This window comes from Jaculus jaculus, chromosome 15 (assembly GCF_020740685.1).
Source record: "Jaculus jaculus isolate mJacJac1 chromosome 15, mJacJac1.mat.Y.cur, whole genome shotgun sequence".
Taxonomy (NCBI): domain Eukaryota; kingdom Metazoa; phylum Chordata; class Mammalia; order Rodentia; family Dipodidae; genus Jaculus; species Jaculus jaculus.
The window spans coordinates 75,066,677-75,086,053 of NC_059116.1; the positions used below are offsets into that span (position 1 = coordinate 75,066,677).

A 19,377-nucleotide genomic window follows, 5' to 3' on the forward strand; every position below is an offset into this window, starting at 1 on the left:
TGTTGCCCAGACTGTTACCCTCCACAGTATTCAGTTCAAGATTTGTTAGAAATTTAGACTTTGAGGCTTCATGCTAGATTGAATCAAAACCTTCAATTGAGTGATTCCCAGATCCAAAATGATGACTGCCTAAAATATACCTTGACCCAGGTCACAGGGTAATAAATGAGGTGAGAAAGCCTTGATAAAAAGCTGCATTAGTTGATAAACTTCAGGGCCTATGATGTTAGCTACTCTGCTGTTTACTGACTTGACTCCTACTTCTTTTTTTTGTTTTTTTGGATTTTCAAGGTAGGATCTTACTCTAGCCCAAGCTGGTCTTGAATTCGCAGTGATCCTCCTACCTCGGCCTTTTGAGTGCTGGGACTAAAGGCGTGCACCACGGCACCCAGCCTGATTCATTTTTCTTCGTCTTGTTTTTTTTTTTTTTTTTTTTTTTGAGGTAGGTTCTCCCTCTAGCTCAGGCTGACCTGGGATTTACTATGTAGTTTCAGGATGTCTTTGAACTCATTCGCAGCAATCTACCTCTGCCTCCTGAGTGCTGGGATTAAAGGCGTTAGGCCACCACGCCAGGCCTAATACCTGCTTCTTAAGGAAGGTTTTACAGAAGCAGTCACTCATGGACAATCATTCTCATCAATTGGGAACAAGCTATAACTTTTAACTATTTCTTCTGGAATTTGGTTTGTATTGTGAAGTACAACTTCTTTATCTCACATTACTTTACCTAAGATTCTTACTTCAAGCATATAATTGGAAGATCATAAATACTTTAGGAAGGAGCACTACAAATGTAAAGTAATTCATGAGGCTGAAGTTATATTTAAAAAGCTTTCCATCTTGGGCTGAAGAGATGACTTAGCAATTAAGGCATGTGCCTGCACAGCCAAAAGACCCATGTTCAATTCTCCAGGACTCATGTAAGCTAGATGCACAAGGTGGCACATGCATTTGGAGTTCCTGTGCAGTGGCTACAGGCCTTGGTGCATGCATTCTCTTCCTCCCTGCCTCTCCCACAGATAAATAAAATATTTAAAAAATATGTTTTAAAAAGCTTTCCATCTGATCACTGACAGTGGCAAAACTTACCTGTCATTCTCAATTGTCAATAAACACAGGCTTGACATTACTAAGTTACAACTTTACATTTTTGCTTCAAAAACTCAGCACAATATTCCCACGGTACCACACTGATGTTAGCAGAAAGCTGAGCCCATTTTCATCGAGTTTCACTCTTACTTACCCATGTAATGCTCTTACAACAGTTTTCTCCAGTGGGTTACTGGTATATTTGCTATCTAAGCTGAATGCATATCCTGCTTCACATTTGAAAGTGACCTTAAGGGAGCCATCAGAGTTAAGCACTGTATGAGAGCAAAAGAAGTCTTTTAGGTTGGAAGATACACATCGACTTTTCCGCTTGATTAACGAATCCTCAGGAAGCTTCTGTAGAGGAGATGTGTTCTGCAGATGCCGGAACGGCATGACTTTTCCTACGGGAGTTCCAGCTTCAGGACCTTTTGTCCCATTCTTGGCAAAAGCAGGGCTTGGTAACCTTCTCTGATGTAGATGCTTCTTTGACTGCTCTGCAAGGAGCAAAGCATAGGAGTGTTCCACGGCCACAGAGCTTTGGCCGGTGTCTGAGGGTTCCTGAGCTTCTTCAGAGAGTACTAACTGGGCTTGAGCAGGAGGCTGACTTCCAGGAAGCAGCTTTCCTTCTTGGCTCACAGCGAAGTCAGACTCTGAATTACTCTTCCTATCAGAAGGTGGTTTAGGTTGTGGAATACTTTTTTGGCTTTTAACTCCCCTATGATATTCATGGTCAGAGGTACTATGCAATGAATTTTCTTTAGAAGGTAAAACAGTACTCTGTGGCAGCTCACAGATGGGAAGGGCCTTAGGCTCACATGATGGTGTGCAAACAGCAGCAGAGCTTAATGCCAGATCAGCCAGCATATTTAAGGCTTGGGAGTCAAAACTGATAACAGAGTTTTCTGGAAGATCTTTTGGAGCCACTCCAATTCTTTCTGATTGAGCTATACATATGTTAATTCCATCTTTTGGACCATCTGATGAAATTTCTGATTGAAGATATAAAGTAGTTTCTCTCTCAGCTTCAGAATAAAAAGCAAAAAGGACAGATGACAAATAAGTGACATTGGTTTTTCACAGAACATTGTGCCATATCAATCTATCTTTGCCTCCACTAGCTGCAAACGAACTCCACATACATGCACCACCTTGTGCATCTGGCTTACGTGGGTCCTGGGGAGTTGAACCTGAGTCCTTTGGCTTTGCAGGCAAGGACCTTAACCGCTAAGCCATCTCTTCTAGCCCTTAGATGCATTTTAGACTGAAGCCTCTTTTAACCCTCTACTATAATGTATTGACCTAGAAACAAATCAACATATTTATATATATTAATTTAGAAAATCATCACCCAGGGGCTGGAGAGATGGCTCAGTGGTTAAGGTCCTTGCCTGCAAAGCCCAACAACCCAGGTTTGATTCTTCAGTACCTACAGAAAGCTAGATGCACAAAGTGGAGGCTGTGTCTGCAGTTTGTCTGTAGTAGCTGGAGTCCTGTAGTATCCATAGTCTCTCACTCCTCTGCTTGCAAATAAAAAAAAAAAAATTTTTAAATCATCCAAGAAAACCCAAAAAAACCCCAAAAACCCGCATGTACTTCCAAGTAATGCTAGCACTAGAGAGGCCGAGGAAGGAGGATGGCAGGTTAGAAGATAGCCTGGCCGGCACAGAGCGCTCATACCTTGAAAACAAGTGAGCACTGAGCTCAAGAACACACACTGTTCAGCTCAAGGGCTGTGCAGGCAAGTAATGTAACTGCTAAGCCATCCAGACCCCCACTTCTTTTTTTTTCTTTATTTTTATTTATTTATTTGAGAGTGACAGAGAGGGAGAGAAAGAGTGAGGGAGGGAGAGAACAGGCACACCAGGGCCTCCAGCACTGCAAATGAGCTCCAGATGCATGCGTCACCTTGTGCATCTGGCTTACGTGGGTCCTGGGAAATTTGAGCCTCAAACCAGGGTCCTTGGTCTTCACAGGCTAAGTGCTTAACTGCTAAGCCATCTCTCCGAACCCCTCTCCACTTCTTTTTTGTAGAAGGGTTGCACTGTAGCTCATGGTGACCTCAAATTCATGGTGATCCGTCCACTTCAGCCTTCCAAGTGCTGGGACTAAAGATGTCTGTCAACCTGACTGACTAAACTTTACTTTGAAAAATAAAAACCACTGCCTTTTCACTCCATCTTCAGAGGAGGAAATCTGCTATTTTTCTTTTTGTAGATAATGAAATCTAACCATTTGCCCTTATCAGAAAATTCACATTTTCTAATGGTTTGCAAAGCATTCAGTACTTAAATTCATCCTTTAACGATGCTGTTTTGAATGGGCATGGTGATACACACCTTTAATCCCAGAGGCAGAGGGAGAAGTATCACTGCGGGTTCGAGGCCAGCCTAGGACTACAGAGTGAATTCCAGGTCAGCCTGGGCTAGAGTGACACCCACTCAAAAAATAAACAAAACTAAGAAATTAAGATTAGTGAGGATCAAAGCATATGGAAATTCTCTTACACTGCACAGAACCTGGATGGGTAGAGTAGATGTACCTATACTGAGGTGCAAACTAACCCAAAGGGAAGGAGCAGGTCAGGAGACAACAGCAAGTAAATATGGACAGACAGGTAAGACTGCATCATAAATTCCTTTCAGAAATAAGCAAAAAAGCCAGGCATGGCTCACAACTTTAATCCTAGCATTTCGGAAGCAGAGGTAGGAGGATCGTTGTGAGTTAAGAGGCCACCCTGAGACTACATAGCGAATTCCAGGTCAGTCTGAGCTAGAGACTCTTTCTCAAAAAGACAAACAAATAAACAAACAAGCAAACACCCCCCCACACACACAAATGAGAGTTCAAATTTAGACCTCCCCATCAGAAAGTTCTGTTGCCATATAAGCCTCAACTTCCATGCAATGACCACAGGTTTTAGATATTAATGAAACTTGATCAAGCACATTCATACCATTCCAACAAAATGAGTTTCTTTCTGAAGTACCATCATCTATGTGACGTGTGTGTGTAGGTATGTATGCACATATATACATTATATATGATTATTATTATACACATTATATATTATATATAATTATTATATATGATATATATTATTATATATACTATTATATATATAAAATCTAGTAGTTAAGATGCTTGCTTGTAAAAGGTAAGGACTTGGGTGTGATTCCCTAGGACCCATGTAAAGCCAGATGCACAAGGTGGCGCATGTGCCTGAAGTTCTTTGCAGTGGTTAGAGGCCCAGTTGCCCCCATTCTATCTGCCTGCCCCCCTCAAATAAATATTGTTAAAAATCCAATAAATAAATGAGGGCAAAAAAGAATCTGGGAAACTACACTGAAAAACAGATACAATTATAACAGCATGAGGGAATGAAGTCTGTGTTACATAAAATAACACACATCACAACAGGACCTAACATCAAAAAGGGTCCCTGATAAAGACTGTGCAGTTTGGGGGGGAAAAAAGCATCATCTACAGGACCACTTCATACAAAGAAAAGTAGACTAGAAATAGTCACAGGAGTAGATGTGTGTAGTAGTAGTGTGTCAGGTGTATGGAGGTTAAGGCTGATGTGACAATAGAACTTTCTGATGAGGAGGTTATGTCTAACAGCTGGAGATATATGACTAGAACAGTCAATATTTTGTTTACCTATCTAAGCTTTACCAAAAGTAAAATAAAAAGACAGGTGTGGTGACACACACCTTTAATCCCAACACTTGGGAGGCAGAGGTAGGAGGACTGCTGTGAGTTCAAGGCCACCCTGAGATTGCTGACGAACTCTAGCTCAGCCTGGGCTACAGTGAGACCCTAACCTCAAAAAAGAAAGAAAGAAAAAAAAAGTCAAATAATTGGGCATGGTGGCACACGCCTTTAATACCAGCACTCAGAAGGTAGAGGTAGGAGGATCTCCAAGAGTTCAAAGCCACCCTGAGACTCCATAGTGAGTTCCAGGTTAGCCTTGGCTAGAGTGAACTCCTACCTCAAAAAACCAAAAACGTAAAATAAATTAAATGACTGCCATTTAAACCAAATACACAACTCTGAATTACTGCTTATAATAATTCTTAGATAAAATCATACCATTTTATTTTTGTGTGCTTTTAAAAAAAACTTCTAAATTGACATTTCGAGATGTGTGTAAGGTATTTTGATCATAATCCCTTCCTCAAAGCTTCTTTTGTACCCCCTTCCCCTGAACCCCTCTTTATATATATGTATTATTTTTTGGCCCTCCTCCATCATCCATGACATGATGATGGGCCCTATAACATATAGTGTAATGAGTGACTATGAGGTCATATATGATGGCCAACTCATGTCCAGAACTACAGCAATTATAAGCAGTTTTCACACAAAACACTGCCAGATACTACTTACATGTGTATTTAGTCATAAATGAGGAACATTTGCACTGACTCTTAGAAAGTTCATGTTAAGGCTTTGTGTGAATTAAAAAATAGAAAGTACTGTTCGAGTGTCTGAATCTTTGTAGCTTTGTAAAACAAAAGAATTATAAACAGTTTGCTCAAAAATGTTAATAATGCAGAATCTTACGGCAATTTAATTTTAAAAGTTATTTCACCGTTTTAACTTTAAAAAAGTATTTTGTTTATTTATTTGAAAGAGAGATAGATAGATACAGAGACAGGCAGACATATAGAGAGAATTGGGCATGCCAGGGTCTCTAACCACTGCAAAATGAACTCCAGACACAAGTGCCACCTTGTGCATCTGGCTTTATGCGTACTGGGGAATCCAACCTGGGTCCTTTGGCTTTCTGGTAAATGCCTTAACTGCTAAGCGACCTCTCCAGCCCAACTCTTCAAAAAACTGTTTTTATTTACTTATTGCAAGGAGAGAGACAGAGAGAATGAAAATGAATGAACGAACTTTAGACACATGTGCCACCTTTGTGCATCTGGCTTTACATGGGCCCTGGGGAAGTAAACCCAGGCTGTTAAGCTTTGCAAGCAAGTGCCTTAACTGCTGAGCCATCTCTTGAGCCCTCTAACTTGAGAATGGTTAAAGTAAGAAAACAAGCTATTTGTGTTGTGTCTGAACTAGACTATGAAAGAATCACTGACACCCCAACCCGTCTCCATGTGCAGGAAGACCTCTCCTCTCCTCCCTTCTCCTCCCTTCTCCTCCCCTCTCCTCTCCTCTTCTCTCCTCACCAGACTGCGGCTGCTTTCTGTGTCTGGGCTTCTGGTGGCCTCGGAGCACAGTCCCCTTCCGTTTCTTCTTCACAGGGGGCTTGGCCTTTGGGATGACTTGAGCTTTCTCTTGCTTCCGTGCTCTTTTAGTGTTTGTTTTCACAGGAACATCTTTTGAATTCGAGTAAGGAGGATCTGGGTTCTTCCTGACCGGTTTGGTCTTCTGTACAAACTGGGCAGTCAGTACTTCGGCACCTTATGTAGGAGAGACGCGGTTAGCCGGCAGGGTGAGCTGTGCCTTTTACCCAAGTACTTGGGAGGCGGAGTTCTAATTCGAGGCCAGACTGGAGCTAAGATTCTACATTAGCTTGGGCTAGAGGAAGACCCTACCTCCCAAAAAGCAAAAGAGGAAAACATACCAATTTTTAAGGAGAAGTGGTCCTGATGCTTATCAACATCACCTTTCTCTGTATTTCTACTTTTCTAGAGGGATAGCTTTGGTAATGAATAAACTATGAAACTGTGGAAACCGTTACATTATTATTATTATTATTATTATTATTATTATTTTGTTTTTCAAGGTAGGGTTTCACTCTAGCTCAGGCTCTCCTAGAATTCATTACATAGTCTAAGGGTGACCTCGAACTCACAGCAATCCTCCTACCCATGCCTCCTGAGTGGTGGAATTAAAGGCATGCGCTACCACACCCGGCTGTGTTACCTTATTTTGTGAAAAATAAAGCAGAAGACTGGAGGGATGGCTTAGTGCTTGCCTACAAAGCCAAAGAAACCAGGTTTGATTCCCCAGGACCCATGTAAGCCAACTGCACAAGGTGGCACATGCATTTGGAGTCGTCTGCAACACCTGGAGTCCCTGGAGTGCCCATTTTCATTCTCTTTCTGCCTTTTTCTCCCTTTCAAATAAATAAATAAAAAGTAAAAATAAGTATCTTAGCCAGGTGTGGTGGTACACACCTTTAATCCCAGGACTCAGAAGACAAAGGCAGGAGGACCGCCGTGTGTTCAAGGCCACTGTGAGAGCCCATCTTGAGTAAATAAAAAGGCAGACAGCAGGCTGCAGGGGCGAGTGTGCACAATTTCAGCACACGGGACAGAAGGACTGCCATGTAACCTAATGTGGGCTACACAGTGAGCTCGAGGCCAGCTTGGGCTATGTAACAATATCCTGTCTCACAATAATAATAAAATAATTAAAATAAAATAAAATAAAATAAAATAATAAAATAAAATAAAATAAAATAAATACAGCAGCAGTTAAAAGTTCTCACATACGTATCCTTCATTCTCTAATGAAGAGAAATAATAACAACCTTATGTTTACAAAGAGCTGTATTACATATTTACTTTACTACTCATAATCATTATGATCTTTTAAAAAAATTATTTTTAAATTTTTTTAATTAATTAGTTTTGTACTCCGCGTATACAGTCAATTTGGTACCACTGTCAGGCTCATCCATGTCCTAGCCCCTCTCCCATCATTATGCTCTTAATACCATCTGAAAAGATGGGATTTTGTTAATAAGCATTGCTCAGTGTCTTGTTTCTTAAAGTGCATGTGACAACCTCCTCATAGGTTGTAAAGTTAAGTTCAGCTGGGCGAGGTGACACATGCCTTTAATCCCAGCACTTGAGAAAGCAGGATCATCGTAAGTTAGAGGACAGCCTCATAGTACACAGTGAATTCTAGATCAGCCTGAGCAGAGTGAGACCCTACCTCGAAACACCAAAAAAAGAAATTTAATGTGTCACAACAGATTTTTTTTTCATTAAATGGAGTAGAATGGAAGCTATCAGATAGTACTGCAAACAAAGAAAATTTATCTCTTGAAATTTTCAGTATGATACTAGGCAATAATATCAAACATGAGAAATATTAATATTAATGCACTATATAAATGACCTATAAGCTGATTCACACAAAACAGGAGTTCAGTGTGCTTGGTCTGGAACATATTTTCAAATACCTATGTAGTGATTCAATGATGCATATTGCCATAGTTTCCACCACTCTCCTAAATCAGCATACACTCACACTGCTCCTCAAACTGTAACAGGCCAGAAGTCAACTATTGATTAAGGGTAGTATTTGTGAAGCTGCAGGGCCCTTGAGAAGGAGGCTCTTGCTTGGAGGTGGTGTGTCACTGAGGGTGGGCTTTGGAGTGAGAGAGCCCAGAACCAAGCCTACTTACTTCTGCTACTGTAGATGTGATGCCCACCTGACTTTGCTCCTCTTACAACTGTGTGTCTAAAATAAACCCTTTCCTTCTATGAGCTGTTTCTGGTAGGCATTGTGTCCCAAGAACAAGGTAATTGAAATAATAGAGTTCGCAAACTTTTCTGTGAAGAGCCAGAAAGTTTGTACTTTCAAGGTCTGAAGGTCCTATTTTTCAACTCTGTTCATGTAGATCTGAGAGGACCCAGAGATGACATGGGTATGAATGAATGGACTAAAAAAATATGTATATTTTTAATTTATCTGTAAGCAGAAAAAGATAGAACAAACAAACAGAATGGGCACATCAGGGCCTCAAGCTGCTGCAAATGAACTCTAGATGCACACACCACTTTGTGCATCTGGCTTTATGTGAGTACTGGGGACTCGAACCTGGGTAATTAGGTAAAAGATGACATAGAAACTACACTGCCAACTTTGTAATAATGAGATACAGTTGGGTGTGATGGTGCATGCCCTTTAACCCCAGCACTTGGGAGGCAGAGGTAGGAGGATGACTGTGAGTTTGAGGCCACCCTGAGACTACATAGTGAATTTCAGGTCAGCCTGAGCTAGAGACCTCAAGGAAAAAAAAAAAGAATGGGATATAAATATGTGGTTGGCCAAGTGTTGACTAATAGGACATAAGCTTTTGATGACTAGGCTCTTGAGATATCTTGGTTTTTCCCATTTCTTAGATTTCAGCTCATATCTTGATCATGGCTTCTTAAGCTTTGGCATGTATACATATCATTGAGAGAAAAGTTGGCATTTCTAAAAACCTTTTAAGCCATTGCTAAGCTACAGTCCACATGAATCCAGACAAGAACAGAGGTTGAGATCAATAACAGTAACAGTAATATTATTCACATTAATTGTGCTTACCTCTTTTTCTCTTCGGAGAAAACTGTCCTTTCGCTAACTTAAGAGTTGTTGAAGTGTGCAATTCATTGTCTGTCCAGGGTACAGCTCTTTCAGGCAGCGGGCGACACAGGTTTACCCCTGCTGGAGGGCTGGCCTTTCTCTTTGGCTGAGCTCTCAGGGCTGAAGCTGGACTCACTACAACCACAGCACTCTCCTCTGTCAACATGTCCTCAGCACTTTTTTCTGTTTCTACTTCTGCTTCAGAGTCAAGGAACTCAGGATCTGGAGTCATAACTAAAGAAAATCCAGCATCACAGACCCCATCAGAAATACAAGGAGAAAGAGGATGCTCTACCAGCGAATCCAAAACAGTAGCAACTTCCAAAGTATAACCATCAGGGTCTGAAAGGTAAGCCTTCAGCTGGATGAGAGAATCCAACGAGCACTTTTCAGGTGGGGGAACCAAGTCAGAACCAGTGGACCATTTCCTAGCAAGTCCAATTTCTTTTACTGCATCCCAAGGAGCAGCCATCAATGAAAGGCTTTTGTCCATCTTATACAGTTCTTGGAAGTTATGCTTGACTAACATGTTTGGAGGGGTTCTTTCTTCAGAAAGTGATTTTTTTGCTTCTAGAAGTGCACAATTAAAGGCAGGTAAAATAGGTATCACCTTCAAAGAAATATCATCTTCAATTTTCAAGTCTTGTACTCCTAAAATGAGTAAAATAAAAATACACATATATTAAAAACCTAACATTGTTTTGGCTTTTAACAAAACACATAGGATAGAATGCTTTAAATTTCAAAATTATCAAACAGGACTGGAGTGGTTAAGGCACTTGCCTGCAAAGCCTAAGGACTCAGGCTTGATTCCCCAGTACCCACATACACCAGATGCACACTGTGGCACACGGATCTGGAGTTCATCTGCAGTGGCTAGTGGGTCTGGGCACCCACTCTCTTTCTCATAAATAAATAAAATTTTTAAAATATCAAATGCTTAAATATTCCATAGTCTTTAAAATGAAAACATAAAATGGCACCTAATAAAAGACTTATGGAGGGCTGGGCTCAACAGTTAAAGGCATTTACTCAACAAGTCTGCCAGTCTGGGTTTGATTCCCCAGTAACCCACATAAAGTCAGATGCACAAAGTAGCACATGTCTGGAGTTCATTTGCAATAGCAAAATAGCAAAAAGTCCTGACACACCTGTATACACACATTTTCTCTAATAAATAAATAAAAAAGCAAAAAAAAAAAAAAAAAAAAAAAGGGGGGGGGGAGGCTGGAAAAATGGCTCATCAATTAAGGCACTTCTCTGCAAAGCCTAACAATCCAAGATCAATTCCATAGTACCCATGTAAAAGACAGATGTACAAAGTGGCCTCCAGGCACTGCAAATGAACTCTAAAGGCATGTGCCACCTTATGTGAATGTGTGACCTTGCATGCTTGTGTCACCTTGTGCATCTGGCTTATGTGGGACCTAGAGAGCCTTACTTGGGCCCTTAGGTTTCACAGGCAAGTGCCTTAACCACTAAGCTATCTCTCCAGCCCTTCATTATTTCTTCTTAACAATATTTTTATTTATATGCAAGGAGAGAGAGAGAAAGAGAGAGAACACATATGCACATGTGCCAGGGCCTCTAGCACTGCATATGAACTCCACATGAATCAACTCCACTTTGTGTGCCTGGCTTCACATGGTTACTGGGGAACTGAACCAGGCGAGAAGGTTTGTCAAGCAAGTGTCTTTAACCACTGATTGATCACCCCGGCCCCCAACTTCATTAATTCAAGCAGGAACTTAGAAAGGTAGATTCCAGTATGATTTTTAATAGATCACTACGAAATCTATGAAAAACAACATTGGCTAAGCAGTGTCAATTTAAAATAGCTCAAGCTTTGAATTGAACTAAAAACTGTCATACTGAGGAGGATGTGAATAGCAATCAAATACTATAACTTTTCATTTAAACTGAACTAGAGCATTTTGGAGATAGATCTCAGGACAGAAACGTTGGCAACCATGATGGACGCGGGTCTGAAGCCAGCGGAAAGCATGCATATGCCTAATGAGGAGGCTAAGGTGCACTTGAACGTTAACGGTAGAGAGCTGCTTAAGAGGAAAAACATCATAGTGTTCTGTACTACTGAGAAGTCAAGTCAGATGAGGAATGAAAAATGATCCACAGATTAAGCTGGGTGTCACTGTGCCTGTCACTCACCTGTCGACAGAGGTGAATGGAATAAATGTAACCCATGCAGACCCATCTGCTCAGCTCCGAAATCTACAGAGTAAGAATCAGAAGAAAAGTTAGGTTCTGATCTTATAAAATAAAACTAAATACTTTGGGGAAAAAAAAAAAACATTTTAAAGCTGTCCTTACCTGATTCTGCTATTAAGGCTGATGATGTAAGCAAAATGAAAAACCCCCTGTCTTCTAAGCATTTGATGATTGCCTTAAACATTAAAAAAAAAAAAAAAAGATGATGATGATTCTTCAGTATCTCTCTCCTATTTTTGGATCATAATTTTTATTTATTTTGTTTTTTTGTTTTTCAAGGTAGGATCTCACTCTGGCCCAGTCTGAACCTGGAATTCACTATGTAGTCTCACAGTGGCCTTGAACTCACAGTGATCCTCCTACCTCTGCCTCCCAAGCACTGGGATTAAAGGCATGCACTACCATGACCGGCTTGGGATCATGATTCTATTGACCTCTCATTTATTTCTATATAGTCCAAAAGTGGCCTCAAACTCACAGCAATCCTCCTACCTCTGCCTCTTGAGTGTTGGGATTCAAGGTGTGTGCCACCAAATGAGGCAATTCTAAAAGGTGGGCTATCTCAAGTCCCTCCACAAATAAATAAGCAATGAAGCTTAGAAATTACGCATCATAAAAGCTGAATGGAGCTGGGCATGGTAGTGCACACCTTTAATCCCAAGACGTGGAAGACAGATGTAGGAGGACAGATAGCTGTGAGTGTGAGCCCAGCCTGGACTACAGAGCGAGTTTCAGGTTAGCCTAAAAAAAAAAAAAAAAAAAAGCAAAACAAAACAAAAAGCTGAATAGTATTTTGGTCAAGCAACTATTTCAAATATCCTCACACTGAGGAACCCCTGGTCAACAGGACAGAATTCCATGTTCCACTAGAAATTTCTCAGTTGAGTCTTGGTTCCTATGTTATGGAAACTAGAAGAAATCACTTTTATAAACTTGGAGACAGTGATAAAGATGGCTTTAAAAGAACTGTCACATCCTTTGAGGAGGCTGGAGAAATGGCTTAATGGTTAAGGCACTTGCCTGCAAAGCTAAAGGACCCAGGTTCGATTTCCCAGGACCCATGTAAGCCAGATGGGCAAGGGGGTGCACACATGTGGAGTTCATTTGCAATTGTTGGAGGCCTTAGAACACCCATTCTTTTAAAAAATATTTTATTTTTACTTATTTGAGAGAGAGACACAGGCAGAGACAGAGAAAGAATGGGCACACCAGGGCATCTAGCCACCACAAATGAACTCCAGATGCACATGCCACCTTCTGCATCTCGCTTACGTGGGTCCTGAGGAATCGAACCAAGGTTCTTTGGCTATGCAGGCAAGTGCCTTAACTATTAAGACATCTTTCCAGCCCTTGGTGCATCCATTCTTTCTCTGTCTCTCTCCCTGCCTACTTCTCTCTCTCAAACAAAGAAAAATAAATTAATGTAGGGGGTGGGTGAAAACATCAGTCAAAATGTTATGTCAATAAATATTAAGCAGTTAAAATCCTTTCAACAAGCTAAAATAACTCAGATAACTAATACTTAGACATCAATTTAAGGAAAAAAATAATTTTGTAAATAATGGTTCTTACCAATTGTTTATTTTTAATATACTCTGTTAGTTTATCTATATTTTCCCCTTGTTTGTTTGACAGTTCCACCTCATACAAATCGAAGCACAAATTTTGGCAATAAACTGCAAAGGAAATCAGAAAAATGGAGGCTTTATCTTTAATGTGCTATTACTTATGATTCATTCACTTTATGTTATGAAAGAACTAGTAATACTACTCAAATATCATTCTCAATATTTCATTACAAAACTATGTTAAAAAGTTAGTAACTGTTTTAAAACTATGTTTTCATTGACACTGCTACAGTATTAATAAACAAACAAATTCTAGGCAAAATATACATATTAAATCTAGTTTTAAGAATCACTTAAAATGACATTTAGAAGTGTATATGACTGCATATGCATGTGTGGAAGAAGAGTAGACAATAACTGAAACCAAGCTCAGGACATGTGGTGTGCCATTACATTTCAACAGACCTTTCTCCTCCAAGTAATTCCGTCTTCTAAAGGCATCTTCTGGTAATCTTTCTTTCAAAGATGACACTTTCATTACATACTTAAAATCTAGTTCCTGTGGTCTAAAACATACAAAATTATCAAGCAAAGTAATAAATACTTAAATAATATTCTATAGCTCCATAATCCCTAATTTTCTATCATAAATCCAAACAAGAAGATAACCACAAAAAGTACTTAAACTAAAAAAACTTCAGGTTATGTAATACACATATTTATAAACAGTATACTTTCATACATGACCCATAGATGTGGCATACAGATATGCATACATTTTCTAAATACACATATTTTTGGCATCGCCAAAATATCCAGAGGTAAAAGCTATATATATTAAAACTATGAATGTCTAAATATTATGCATTGAAAATGATTGGTAAGATTGCATTGTGCCACAGAATGAAATATATAGAGACTTTTTGTATCATCTCCCAAAGACTTTCTCTTTCTTTAGAACTTATTTTGGGCACTTGGAAGGTGGATCACTGGTTACAGGCACTTGCTTGTAAAGTATGCTGGCCTGGGTTTGATTCCCCAGGAATCAGATGCAAAGAGCAGATGCAAAAAGTGGTAGATGTGTTTGGAGTTTGCTTGCAGTGGCAAGATGCCCCGGCACGTCTATGCGTACTCTCACTTCCTCTCAAATAAATAAAGTTAAGAAAGTATTTTGAAGTATTATCCAACCATAAAACTTGTAAAAATAGTAGAAAGGATTCCAGTACACAGTTCATTTTTTAAAAATTTGCTTTATTGTTCTCTCTATTCACACATAGTAATATTTTTGATGCTTTTGAAAGTAAGATGCAAACAACATGCCTTTTACCTAAAAAAATTCTTCGCATGTTTCCTACAGAAAAGAAAATCTTGCTGGGTGTGGTGGCATACGTCTTTAATCACACCCAGCACTCGGGAGGCAGAGGTAGGAGGATCGAGGTTGAGTTCAAGGCCACCCTGAGACTACATAGTGAATTCAGGTTAGCCTGAGCTAGAGTGACAGACTCTACCTCGAAAAACAAAACAAACAAAAAGAAAATCTTGAGCTGGAGAGATTGCTCAGCAATTAAAGATGCTTGTTTGCGAAGGCTAACAACCTGGGTTCAATTCCCCAGTGCCCATGTAAAGTCATATGCACAAAGTGGTACATGAATCTGTGGAGTTCATTTGCAGCAACTGGAGATATTAGCATGCCTATATTCTCATTCTCTCTCAAATAAATAAACTGTAAAAAGAAAGAAAATTTCCTGGGGCTGGAGAGATGGCTTAGTGGTTAAAGGTGCTTGCTTGCAAAACCACACAGGCATTCATTTGCAGTAGCAAGAAACTTTGGCGCATCCATACACACACAATTTTAAAGGAAAAAAATCTTATACAACAAAGCAAAAACCAAATCAAGAATTCACAGTGATGCAACCTTATTCAAAGTTCGCTGTTTCACTCTGGTCCTTTATAAACAACACCATCACCCACCACAACAACCTGGAAGAACCAAAGCCCAAGATCCTTCATAAAAGAAAATATTTCAGCTGGGTGTGGTGGTGCATGCCTTTAATCCCAATAGTTGGGAGGCAGATGAAGGAAGATCACTGCGAGATCAAGGTCACCTTGAGACTACATAGTGAATTCCAGGTAAGCCTGGCCAAGAGCAACACCTACCTCAAAAAATATTAAAATAATAAAAGACGGAAAACACATACATAAGGAAACAGGAAAAAATAAACTACACTCAAATAATAGTTATTATGAGAGTAGAGGAAAAAACAGAAGAACTACAAAATGAGAAGAATGGCAAGAATAATAATGACTCTTAATACCAACAGCCTCAAGGCCCCAACCAAGACACAGGTTTGCAGCCAAGGACACTGTGAATACAGCAAGGAGGCAACCTATCAAACAGGAGAAAATCTTTGCCAGCAATACATCTGACAGAGAAGTAATATCCAGGATATACAAAGAACTCACATGAGTTCAAGGCCAGCCTGAGACTACACAGTGATTTCTAGGTTAGCCTGGGCTAGAGTAAGACCCTAACTCAGGGGGAAAAAAAAAAAAGAAAAGCAAATGGCATTTAAACATCTTAAAAAAGCTCTACAATCTCTTAGTAGTCATCAGGGAAATGCAAATTAAAACTACTTTCAGATTCCATCTCATTCCTGTCACAAGAGCTATCATCAAGAAAACAAATGACAATAAACGCTGGTGAGGACTGGGGGAGGGGGGAGAAATCCTTCTAAACTGTTGGTGGGAATGTTATCTGGTATAGTCATTGTAGAAATCAGTGTGGAGGTTCTGGAGATAGCTAAAAATAGATTTACCATATGACCCAGATATACCACTCCTAACATAGATCCTGAGGACTCATAGCACTACCTTAGAAATACTTGCACATCTATATTTATTGCTGCTCTATTCACAACAGCTAGGAAATGGAACCAGGCTAGATGTTTGGACTTGTATTGTGAGTTGGAATAAAACTCGGTAGCAGAGGCCAGTAAGCTAGAAAGGGGCTATAAGGGAGAGAGGAGATGGGAGGACTTAAGGGGATGGCACTTTAGATAAGTAAATAGAAGAATGGGTTACTGGGGGTGGAAAGGCCTAAGTGAGGTCAGGGAAAGAGATTTAGTACAGGAAAGGTGAGGGAAGGTTAATCAAAATCCAAGAGGGGGGCTGGAAGGATGTCTTAGCAGTTAAGGCATTTGCCTGCAAAGCCAAAAGACCCAGGTTCAATTCCCTAGGACCCATGTTAGCCAGATGCACAAGGGGGTGCATGAGTCTGGAGTTCGTTTGCAGTGGTTGGAGGCCCTAGCGTGCCCTTTCTTTCTCTCTCTCTCTCAAATAAATAAATAAAAATTTTTAAAAAATCTAAGAGGGTATGAATAACCCATATAAAAACCTACTTTTTTGGACAATGACACACCCAGAGGCCATAGATTGTTGCTAGAAAACTTTCAGTGCCAGGGATGGGATACCTTCCAGTGAGTTGTTGGCAAGGGAGGTCTCTGATGCCCCCAAAACATTACAGGCCATTGCCAAGGCCCTTGGTTTCCCATCAGGAATAGATGTTAAGACCCTAATGCTGAAGACTCCACATACTTGGGCTGCAAGGTCCCTGAGAAATCAAGTTGGGGCTGAACCGAAAACCTCTTCCATGTAGACCTGTTGACAGAAAGCTGGACAAAGCCATGCTGCATGCAGCTCCATGGGAGAGAGATGCCATCTGTGGAGACAGTCAACAGTGGACACTGCAAGCCTTAAGATTGGCCAGCCAGGTCAAATGAGCCAACGGGTGCAACAGTGGTACGTCTGTTATTGGGGAAAACCAACTGCTCTCTAATTGGACTGGAGGCCTGCTCCACAGGAGGGACTACTTGCCTATTACTGAAAACCTATGATGGCAGAAGTCATGAGCCCTTGGGTGTGATGCCTACTGTTGTCTGGATAAATGCATATATTATGCTCACCAAACTGTCTGGTAAGAACTCTTAATGTTCATACCCATACATTAATGCTACTCTCACATTTGGTTAGAGGAGCTTCTCTTTACAGATGGTGGTGACCTCGGGATGACTCAAAAGGTGGCACAATGTTGAGAAGAAGTGGCAGAGGAGTGCTCAGCACTGAAACATTTCTTATTACATCTTCCAAGGCTCAAGGTCCATTGAGAGATGGTGGAAAGAATTTAAGAGCCAAAAGAAGGACAGGGCTCCTTATAATGCACTCTTCCAGACACAAAATAATTGCCTGAATATCCATGACCATCATAATGGGAGGAAAAGATGATGACATTAAAAGAAAAGACTGAAAGGGGGAGGGGATATGATTTATAGTAGAGTTATAAAGGGGAAGTGGGGGGAGGGAATTATCATGGTTTATTGTCTATAATTATGGAGGTTATCAATAATAATAATTAAAGAAACTATTTCCTCTTCAGGATGACAGAATGTCCTTTCAGTCTCTTTGTGCACCTGGCTTTATGTTGGTGTTAGGGGATCAAACTTGGGCTAGGAGGACTTTGCAAGCCAGTGCCTTTAACCACTGAGCAATCTCCCCAGCCTTGATCTTAAAGAATGAAGGCCATTTTGCAGAATGCTTCTCTACCTAAATAAGTCTAATGTCCCCTTCGATTAGACTAGCAGCCACACTACAGAGAACGGTGGCACTGTGGGGCTGGAGATGCAGCTATCAGTGTCAGCCGTCACGTACAAGGCTCTGGATTCCATGCCCAGCTCCATAAAACATACAAACAAAAGTGGCACTGCGTCATTCTTTACACACTGTTTCAAGAAGCACGGCACATCTACTTCACTAACTTTACCACTTAGGGTTAAAATTGTGGTTTTGAAAATATATCTGGGTATTTTAATATTTTATTTTTATTTATTTATGGGGGGGGGAGAGAATGGGTGCACCACGGCCTCTTGCCACTGCAAACAAACTTCAGAAGCATGCACCACTTAGCTGTGTTTGGCTTTATATGGGTACTGGGGAATCAAACCTGCAACCTTAGGCTTTGCAGGCCTTAACCACTAAGCCCTCTCCAGTCCAAAATTGTGATTCTTGCTACAGTAGAGTTGAGGTTAGTGTGCAAGTTGTATGTAGACAGATGCTGTATGCAAATATTACCAAACTTTCACACCTACTATCTGTACCATCTACTTATTATATCTCATATTTTCTATATTTAATAACTGTACTCTATAGTAAGAAGAAAGAATCTTTCCTTCTTGCTTGTTTATTCACAAAAATCTTATTTTATTACTTGTAGGTTATAATATCTTTGCTGCCTGTTTGTAAAAATGGCCAGCAGATAGAAAAGTCTGACAGCATTCTCTTTATCTGCCTCTTCCTCTCTCTCAAATAAATAAATAAAATATTTAAAAAAGTTTGACAGCAATCAGTTCTCACCTCATTAAAAAAATTTTTTTTCTTTTCTTGTTTGTTTTATAAGCAGGGTTTCACTGCAGCTCAGACTGGCGTGGAACTCACTCTGCAAGGCTGGCCCCAAACTCTCAGCAACTTTTCTGCCTCTGCCTCCCAAGTGCCGGGATTGAAGGCATGTGCCACACCATGTCAAACTTAAAAAGTATTTTGAAAAATATTTATTTGTAAGTCCAGAGAGATAGAGAAGAGAAAAAGAGAATGGGCGCACCAGGGCCTCCAGCTGCTGCAAACAAACTCCAGATGCATGCACCACTTTCTTTCTTTTTTCTTTTTTTGTTTTTTATTTATTTGAGAGCAACAGGCATAGAAAGAGGCAGATGGGGGGGGGGGGAGAATGGGCATGCCAGGGCCTCTAGCCACTGCAAACGAACTCCAGACACGTGCACCCCCTTGTGCATCTGGCTAACGTGGGTCCTGGGGAACCAAGCCTTGAACCAAGGTCCTTAGGCTTCACAGGCAAGCGCTAACTGCTAAGCCATCTCTCCAGCCCCACCACTTTCTTTATGTGAGTCCTGGAGAATCAAACCTGAGTCGTTAGGTTTTGTAGGCAAGTGCCTTAAACTGATGACTTATCTTCTCCAGCCCTTGAAAAATATATTTTTTTAAATATTTATATGTGTGAGAGGGGAGAGAGAATGGGCACACCCAGGGCCGCCTGCCACTGCCAACAAATTCTAGATGCCTGCACCCCTTTGTGCATCTGCCTTTATATTGGTACTAG

The 19,377-nt window shown here is 40.5% G+C and overlaps 1 protein-coding gene across 3 annotated transcripts in view; it reads right to left on the bottom strand.

Annotated features, from left to right (window-relative positions):
* Tasor2 (transcription activation suppressor family member 2) overlaps positions 1-19,377 on the bottom strand; it is a 79,655-nt gene that overhangs the window by 31,546 nt on the left and 28,732 nt on the right. For all 3 annotated transcript variants that reach the window (XM_045134594.1, XM_045134595.1, XM_045134596.1), the window contains exons 6-12: positions 13,680-13,780; positions 13,219-13,322; positions 11,749-11,821; positions 11,587-11,649; positions 9,379-10,068; positions 6,279-6,512; positions 1,244-2,114 (exon numbers count right to left, since the gene is read on the bottom strand). In XM_045134594.1, coding sequence (XP_044990529.1) covers positions 1,244-2,114; positions 6,279-6,512; positions 9,379-10,068; positions 11,587-11,649; positions 11,749-11,821; positions 13,219-13,322; positions 13,680-13,780 — 2,136 coding nt within the window. The remainder of the gene's footprint in view (positions 1-1,243; positions 2,115-6,278; positions 6,513-9,378; positions 10,069-11,586; positions 11,650-11,748; positions 11,822-13,218; positions 13,323-13,679; positions 13,781-19,377) is intronic.